Here is a 9,965-nt window from a genome sequence, read left to right on the forward strand (position 1 = left end):
CTTGTTCAAAACACAGCTACCGAAAAGTTAGCTGATGAGAAAGTGAAGTTCAGAAACATAAACCAACGCCGCGCCCAAACTTTTTTTTTCTTTAATATCAATAAAAACATTTTTCCTTTACTGCTCAATTCTAAGCAAAAATTTTATATAAAAAAAAACTCAAGAAACGCTTGAGAAAAACCTGGCGAATAAAGTTACTCAAAGAACATGGAAATCGAAAACAAATTTACACATTTAAACTTCAAATTTAATTTTTTTTTGAAAAATTCACTATTTTCTTACTCAACTCAAAGCAAATAGTGGGGAATTCTGCTATCAAATTAAAAAATGTAATGTCTTTTCAAAGAATACTGCAATTACGCATAGAACAATTAGAATTTTGATAAATTTGAATAAATATATACGGGGTAAAGTATATCAACCGTTCCACTTAAAAAGCTTCATCGCCTCGATTTGAATGAAATTTGGTGAAATTGCTGTGCTATAGAGTAGTGTTAATTTCACTTAAGTTCGGTCCTAAATTTTGGATAGTTACGGAGATATAAGCGTCTGAATTCTCAATTTTTTTTTTGTGGAAGCCTTTTTCTATAAATCATAAGTCGTGTAATTGGCTTTCTAAGAAGAAATAAATAAAACGGGTTCTAAAGTATTTTTTCCATTCTTTTCGAATATAAATATAAAAAAATTTTTTAGAAAATTTTTAGCAAACATTTTATTAAAAAAAAAATTTTTTTTATTTTTTTTTTCAAAGAAGGGCATTTTCCATATTTTAATTTTTATTTTTATATAAAAGCTTGATATTTTTCCCTTAAAATGATACCTATTTTATTTTGGCACGCGGAAATTTCTTTAATACAATAATTTTTAAAATGTCTTTAAAATCAATTCTTGAAGATTTTCCCATATCTTTATCTTCAAAAACTGATTTTAAAGACATTTTAAAAATTATTGTATTAAAGAAATTTTCGCATGCTAAAATAAAATAGGCATCATTTTAAACGAAAAATATCAAGCTTTTATTTAAAAATAAAAATATGAAAAATGCCCCTCTTTGAAAAAAATTAAAAAAAAAATTAAAAAAAAAATTTTTTAATACAATTTTTACTAAAATTTTTCTAAAAAATGTTTTTATATTTACATTCGAAAAGAATGGAAAAAATACTTTAGAAACCGTTTTATTCATTTCTTCTTAGAAAGCCAATTACATGATTTATGATTTATAGAAAAAAGGCTTCCATAAAAAAAATTGAGAATTCAGACGCTTATATCTCCGTAACCATCCAAAATTTAGGAGCGAACTTAAGTGAAATTAACACTACTATATAGCACAGCAATTTCACCAAATTTCATTCAAATCGAAGTGATGAAGCTTTTTAAGTCGAACGGTTGATATACTTTACCCCATACATTATTTCGACTACTCAGTGGAATATCGTCCTATTCCGTTTGTCCTTTTGAAAACGCCTTATTTCCGAATTTTTTCAAAAGCGCCCTAACTTAAAAGATACCCTATCTCAGAGCTTATCTAAAAAACGACCTATCTGAGCTCAAACTTAATATGTTTTGAAATTAACTGGGGCGTTTATGAAAAGAAATCTAAGATAGGTCGTTTCTTCAACCAAGTTCTAAGATATAGTCTTTTTGAAATAGGGCTCAAACGATCTTTAAAATAGGGCGTTTTCGAGATGGCAGCCGAAATAGGGTGATATTGAACTGAGCAGCCGGTATGTTGAACTGGTCGGTCATTAAAGACCTCACATAGTTTGATTATGTCCATAATGTTTGTCATCACGGTAGCTAACAGAATTTAAACAAACTTAGACGGGATTTACTTTTAAATTTTCTTAACCTTAATAAGTTGTTCAAAGCGAACAACATTAAAGTTATGCGGGTCAAATTTGATCACAGGAGTGTATTTATGGTAAACATCAAATTGTTTGAAAATAGAAACTTAAGAAATCGGAAATTCGTAAAGCAAGGAATTTTGCCTAGAAAAAAGTACTTGTTTACCATGGGTAAAATTTGATCTGCTTAGCAAATTTGTAAAAAATAGTAACTTTTTATTTATAAATTTTTTTTTAATAAAATAAAACTCATGAAATATCAAAATAATTAAGCGCAAACAACGATTTGCTTTCTCAAATGGGTCAAATTCGTACAGAAGACCTTATGAAGCTTAAAATTTTTTAAACTAGAAAAAGTTGTTCAATGCAAAGCACGAACTCGAAATGAAAACTAAAAGACATTTGAAATAAAATTACTTTCTTTTGTTTTGCTTCTGCCGTCTCCGTTGGCTTACTTTCGTATAGCAAAAATCAACGCGCGCGCCAAAACAGCGCGCACTGCTTATGGAAATGGACCTTAAGTTAATAGTCGTAATTTTACATATTTTTCGTTTTTTTTTTTTTTTTTGTTTTTGTAGTATATTTAAGTAATAGTTATATAATTTTTTAAATTAGTTATTTAATATCACATTGAATTTGAAAAAGTGTTTCAACAAATAACGCGACTTTCTGCAAGGCGCTCACTTCACACACAACATAGTTTGTGCCACATTGTTGCATATACATATTTACATACATTCATATGTAGATATAACTCAACAATTGCATAGATTTATAACATAACTGTTTTATAGAATTTTAGGTTTATTTCTAATTTTTTTTTAACAATTTTTTATTAAACTGAAAGTCTTTTGTTTCTCACAATGCGCAAATCTATACTTTAAACTTTTGTAAGTGTTTATATATATGTGTGTGTATGTGCGTGTAGCAATGTATGTATGTATGAGCGCGTACAGTGTGTGATAGCATTGCTAATTCATGCATGATGTTTTGCGCTGCATGAATTTTATGTACAAACATATAAACATACATACATTTGTATATAGAATTGTTCGCGTGTCGTTGAACATGTCTTCTACTGCATAAACATATTTGTTGTTGTTCTTTATTTTCTTGTGTTTTTTGTTAGTTTTATTTATTTTTTTTTTAATCCTATATTACAATAAAAGTTGCTTAGTTCTTTAGTACGCTTTCGCGTTGGTCTGCTTGTTTAAGATGGCGTTCTCATCGTCGTGAATGGCTTGCATAGTTGCCTCAGTCAAAATACTATATGTACATACATACATACTCGCATATGTGTATGCACATAAAAAAAGTAGTTACGTACTTTAAGTACGCAGTGCTGACAAAATGGAAGTGGTGGTTGCTTGTTGACGGTGGCTGTTTTGTGTGGCTGGCAGTGTATTGTGGCAAACAAAGCGCATGCAGCAACAACAACAATAACACTTTTACAATTGCGCGTATTCTACTCATGTCAAGCGCTCAACAACAACAACTAACTCATCAAGTTTTAAGCCCGTTCTGAGTGTGCTTTATTTACGCTGCTGTAGTTGTTGTTGCATTATGCGCAGTTCCTCTTGCTGATGTTGTTGTTGTTGCTGTTTTTTGCTTTTGTGTTAGCTTTCATTATACCAAAAACGCCTGCCCATTGTTCTTATTCGCGGCCGCACTAGTATTACCTCCTGTAATATTGCCATTACCTTCTGTTGCAATTGTCGCACTACCACCTGAACCATTATTACCATTGTCGGCTTTGGCAGCTGCAACTGCCGCCGCCGCTGCAGCCGCAGCGGAAGTTGATGCTTGTGGTTGGGGCGTTTGCGCAGCCGCGGATGTTGATTGTGTGCTCGTGCTTGCTTGACTCAAATTACTGCTTGTGCGCAAATGTATGGGAGCTGCCGCGCTCTGTTGTTGTTGATTGGTTGACGCGCCTGATGCGCTGGACAATAAATGCATAGCTGGTGGAGCTTGTTGTTGTGGCAGACTTTGCATTGATGGCCGCCACTGTTGTTGTTGGTAATGCGGTTGTTGTTGCATGACCATCGCATGATGGCCAACCGCACTTAAGCGAGGGTTGTTCTGCGCATTATGATGTACGCGATAGCTATTGGGCGCTAACAATTGTTGTTGTTGCGCATGTTGTAAGGGATGATGTGGCTGCTGTTGTTGGTGGGGATGATGTTGCATAAATGTTGCAGCACTACCACCATTTGGTATCATAGATAGCGCTTCTTGTGGATCATAAGCGCTATATTCAGACTCAATACTGTGATAAATATGCTCAGATGGTGGGCGCATGGGTATCGCATCAACAATACGCGCACCATGACGACTAGGGCGTGGCGAGGGTGTGGCTGTTGTGGCGGAGGAATAATTTGCTTCCATATCCTCTTGATAGTAGGCGGGTGGTGGTGGCGCTTGACGAAAGATCATGCCAGGTGAAACTGGCTGCTTGAAGCGTTCATGATGATCGAGCGTATAATTGTTGCCGCGTGGTGAAAGCTCAATTGGTATGGCATAGCGTAACTTTTCCCAGAAGTAACGATCGCAAGTGAGTAGACGATTTGAGGGTACTGATTTCAAATATGGCGCCAATTCAGGCACTTCTTCCGCCTCGCTAGACACATTAGTTTCTTCGATGATAACCAGCTTTTGTGCAAGGCCACGCAGCGCTTCATGAAATGCATTACGGAATTCGAGACGTTTCCATTCGGTTGCTAGCAGATTACGTGTTAGCACTAAAATTATTTTGCGTGAGGCGCGCGCTGCTTCGACTATTTGCAGCTGACTCGCTTCTGGTGGCAAATCACGTTGTTGTATGCATAGACGAAATGGTGGACGTCCATGCTCTAGTTCGGCAGCAATATTACGACACACAAATTCATAATCTTTTGATGAATGTAATATAATGGCATCATACAACTTGCCAGCATCTTCAAAGCGTGGTTCACAGACGCGCACGCCATAATGCGCAAACAACCAAACGCGCACTGATTCGCGAAAAACGAAAACAATTATCAGCACTACAATCAAGAAGATTAGCACCAACACTGCAGCGAGTAGCGGCACATAACCGCCAGAGATATCTTGTGATGCCATATTGCTAGCACTTTCGAGTAATTCACTGCAATCAACACCATTCGAAGTGCTCAAATCGAGTTCACGCTTTACAGCACCATCCACACAGTAGATATCCTGTGCATCACGTATCACCAACGCATTATCTGCTACGAATTGTGCTAACTCCTGCAAGAATTGGCAACGACACGACCATGCGTTACGTCCAATTGTCAGACCCTGCAAATTGTTGCGGTAATGTAAATTGGCCAGCTGTGCAATCGGCAAAGCTGTCATGCGATTATTATCGAGGCGCAACACCTTTAGCGACACTAGCGGTGCAAATGTGGTATTCGATATGTGGGTCAAAAGATTATTGTGCAAATATAATTCGCGCAATAGCGACAACTGACGGAATTCGTGGCCCTCAAGCGTTTGCAATTTGTTATTCTCCAAATGTAGTATGCGCACCATATTCAATTCGTCGAAAGTGCCATTCGCTACGGACATTACATTCGAGGCGTTTAGATAGAGCGTGCGTAAATGTAATTTGCCAGCAAATGCTTGCGCGTCCAGCACAGGCAAATTATTGCCATCCAAGTAAAGATCGGTAACATCAGCAGGTATGCGTAAAGGAAAATGAATGCGATTCTGTTTCCCACAGTCTACTACATTTGTTGACCAGGTAGCATCATGGAAACAGGTACAATTGTCTGGGCAAACCATTTCGCAGTCACATTGTTCATAATCACAGCAGTGGCACGTCGCCGGACAGTGGGTGTCATATTTGCAGACAAAATCGCTGCTGCTGAGCGCCGTCAGTTGACGTATGGGCGCATTTCGACTGTGCGGCATCAGACATTCAATGTTGGCAAGATCAACAATGCGTGGATGCTGGCGGGTGGTAAGATTATTTATGCGCTGTAGCCATTCCATTGTACAATCGCACTCGAAGGGATTACCGCCTAGATAAAATTCTGGCACCGGCTTATCGATGACGACTGGTGCGACGCGTAACGAATTCAATGTTATTTTGGAAAGCACGTTAGCATAAAGATCTACGCGCGCTAAGCGTGTTTTGTCGACAAATGTGTTAGACTGTATTTGATGTATTATGTTGTTGTTGATGAAGAGCAGCTCGATTGAGTTTGGCACTGACATTGCGCCGATTTCGGTAATGCGATTATGACTAGCATCCAGCGTGGTAACACGTATTTCTTCTTGTAACTTATAGTAGTTGCCCAATGCCTCGATATAGTTGCCATGTATGTCGAGCCATTTCAAATTCGACGGTATAAAAGCGTAGTCGAACCAAACGAGATGATTTTCTGATAAATTCAACCAGAGCAACGAGGCTAGCGTAGCGAAAATGCCGTTGATGTCAGTTAGAAAATTCTTATCAAGACGTATTGCTTCAATTTCACTATTCTTATCGAAAGAGCCACGCTCAACAGATTGTATGCGATTTTTAGCGAGATTAAGTACGGTCAAGCGTGGCAGATCGGTAAACATGCCGACTGTAATATTGCCAATACGATTGTCTATTAAACGCAGTCCAGTTAATTGACTCAAATTCTTGAATGTGCCATTCTTAAAGCCAGATATTTGATTTTCGCCCATATCGAGCGTTTTCAGCATCGTCAAATCTTGCACAGCTTCTGGTACTTCAACAAGCTGATTGGAGCTGAGGTCGAGTTCTTTCAAATCTGAGCAATTACGGAATGCTTGCGTCTCAACAATGCTAATCAGATTATTGTTTAACGTTAGCTTTGTGAGCACAAACAAGCCATTAAAGATTTTATTATCCAATGTATGCAAGCGATTTTCAGCAAGATTGAGCGTATGCAAATTGTAAAGTGGCATGAATGCGCCATCTTCTATGTGACCAATCGAGTTATTGCGCATATCAAGTATTTGCAGAAAATACAGCTCTTTGAATGTTTTGGCACCCACGCGCGTAAGCGCATTATTCGATAAATTCAGCACAATCAAACGTATCAAACCGGCGAATGTGTTGTTATCAATGTGATGACTCGTCAGTTGATTGGCGCTCAAATCAAGCACTAGCAATTGTTCTAAACGATGCAGCAAACCTTTTGGTAAATCATACAACTCATTGCCCTGTAAATGAATTTCACGCAACTCCTTATTACCCGCAAATGCCTCGGCGGGCAAAGTCTCCAAATGATTATATGACAAATTTAATATGCGCAACGAACTTAAACCGGCCAATGCATTCGGCGCAAATGTGCTGATGTTATTGTGTTGCAATTGTAATTGCTGTAGGCGCCGCAAACGTGATGCACCCCAAACGTCGGGTAGTGCGCGCAACTCATTAAATGAAACATCTAAAACTTGCAATTCGGCGCCACCACTGGCGCCATTCAATGTGCACATTTTCTCCGAGAAGCCCAAATTCTCCGCAGAACGTATACGATTCGCTGTCAAATTTAGCACTTGTAAATTTTGCATCGTACACCAAACACCCTCCGGCAATTGACGTATATTGTTGTCGCTCAAATTTAACTCGTTCAATTCACGCAGACCGGCAAATGAGCCAGACATGATTTCAAGCGTTTTGCCTGGTCCCCACACCGAGTTATGTGTTTGTACGTTGAGACGTTTTAATGATAGCAGACCATCGAAAGTGTTGGCGGCAATGCGTTGCATTTTACACGCATCCACTTGTAATTCGGCAAGCTTTTGTAGACGCGCAAATGCATTTGTAGGCAGTTCGCTAGCATGTAACAGATCGGTGGAGCATTGAATTTCCAAACGATTGGCTGTCTCGGCAACTTGTAAATCGAGCGGCACCAATGGTTCGATAGCGCGTAAATTACATTTGATATCGAGCGTGGTGCGCACGAACTCCCAGGAGCATTGTTGTGCATGCGTCGAACTGCTGCTGATATTAAGTAGGGTGAGGACGAGCAGGAACAAAATTTGTTGATGTAACGTCGTTGTTGTGGAGGAACGCATTTTGGTGTTTTGTGTGTGTGTGTGGTTTGGAAATTTCGATTGTTGCAAATATGAAAGTTAAGTGTTATGTAGGGTGTGTTGTGCAGTTGCTTTGTGTAATCAAAAGCAGCGCGTGAAATTTTGTTTACGCGTTTTTTTACGTATTTATTTATTTAATTTAATGATTTGCAATATTTTTATTATTTTTTGCACTTTACAAATTTTTTTGCAAGCACTCGTTAACTGCGCATGGCATATTTTCTGCAACAATGCGCATGTAGTGGCATAGCATTAGATTTTGTGCAGCATAATTTTTAAATATATTTTATTTTTCAATTATTTGTTTAAACAATGTCACTGGTATTTTTTTTTTTTTTTTTGAATCGCTTAAGTGAAACGCGCAAACCGTAATCCTTGCTGTTTAATGCGAGCGAAGCGATTTTTCACACTTTTTTTTACAAAAGCAGTGGCACTCATTAAATTTGAAATTTTTTTCTATTTATTTTTTTGTTTTTGTATTTTTCGCTGTCCAACAATTCATTTATTTTTAATTAATTCTTTATTTTGTTCCATAACATTTTCTATAAATTTTAGCATTTCACTTAATTTGCTTTTATTTTAATTTTTTTTATCATTTTAAAAATTTAAACAATATTATTTAATTTAAAACACGTCAAAATTTCTTTTACGCCAACCGGCTACAAGTCCAACTCTTCGTACAAAAACAAAATAACGTGTTGTACTGCATGTAAAGGGTGCGCGACGTAGCGAGGTATGGCAGTCAATAACAACTTTTACTTAAAACCAAGAAACTTTCACATATACTCCGCTACTTTAGAAAACCATGTTTATCGCTTAACGTTTCGAAGAGAACTGATTGCAAATGTAGCTCCTTGTAAGCCCGTTGGTTCGTTGAAAATTTTACCAGCGCACATCAGTGCTGCTGCCTCTGCTATATTATTATTACAACTACTGCTACTAATTCACAAACAAAAACAAACGCACCCATACATATGGTATGTATGTATACGTGGATTTTCATTTGTTTTTGGTTCTGTATATGCGCTCGCCAACGATGATGTAGACGACGATGATGGCAACAAACAAACAATCAAACAATCAAGCAACCATGCAGCCAAGCATACAACTATACATGCAGGCGTTAGCAAACGAGTGAGCATTGTAGTGGTGTTGGTAAATGGGGAGAACGAATCCACTGGTGTGCAGCAAAGAAAGGTAGCACTGAAGAGTGTGAGTGTATTTATTTGGAGAATAGTGTGTACAATTGTAGGGATAGTTAGGGTCTCTTGTGCTAACTGCATATACCCTAGTAATAATAAATAAAATATAAACAGAAATACTTTTAAATTTTCACTAATGCTTTGAGCTCTTTCAGCTGTTTTATTAGTAAGTTGCGCTGGCGCTCTTTGTATAATGCAAAAGAATAGTAAATATTTAGTAGAGAGTGAAGGCATTTTAAAAGTTGGTACCTATGCAGAAGTGTTAATGGCTATGAAATTTATAAATGTTAGTACATACTTTTAAACTTTTAAAATGTGTGTAGTTGTTGTTGCTACAAGAATGATAATTACTGTTGTTGTTGCTGTTGTTCTAGTAACTGCAAACTGCATGTACTATAACCAGTTTGTAGGCAATTAAATTTAATGTCATGTATGAAAACGACTGCGCCAGAAATTTGTAACGAGAAGAGCATAGACATGAATTGGTAAAAAAAGGAGTAGAACAAGAATAAAATTAATAACGACAGCAACAATAATACTAAAGAACACAACTTACAACAACAACTGCTTACAACCGTCATATGCATTTATTTCTCGCATTATGTCGCTCTCACATGCATGCACTCAGCCCCTTTATGCTCACGAGCGGTGTTGCCGTCAGGTACAAAAAAAAAATCCCAAAAAATAATTTTTGAAATTTCTTTTTTTTTACAGTATTTTTTGTCATACATATTTTAAAACTGCAGAGAAATTTAAATTTCGATTGAAGTGATATATGTGTGAAATGAAACCATCCTCGAAAACCGTTCAAATCAAAATTTTTCAAGAATGCAATAAACATACTTGTTATGAAATCGAAAACAGT

General features: G+C 37.1%; 1 protein-coding gene across 1 annotated transcript; it reads right to left on the reverse strand.

The window, feature by feature from the left end:
• Positions 1-954: 954 nt before the first annotated feature.
• 18w (18 wheeler) lies at positions 955-8,779 on the reverse strand. The gene has a single exon (XM_067771277.1). The coding sequence runs from the start codon at positions 7,878-7,880 to the stop codon at positions 3,471-3,473; it is 4,410 nt and encodes a 1,469-aa protein (XP_067627378.1). The 5' UTR covers positions 7,881-8,779; the 3' UTR covers positions 955-3,470.
• Between the last annotated feature and the right edge of the window lie 1,186 nt (positions 8,780-9,965).

Source organism: Eurosta solidaginis, chromosome 3, assembly GCF_040869045.1.
Source record: "Eurosta solidaginis isolate ZX-2024a chromosome 3, ASM4086904v1, whole genome shotgun sequence".
Classification (NCBI taxonomy): domain Eukaryota; kingdom Metazoa; phylum Arthropoda; class Insecta; order Diptera; family Tephritidae; genus Eurosta; species Eurosta solidaginis.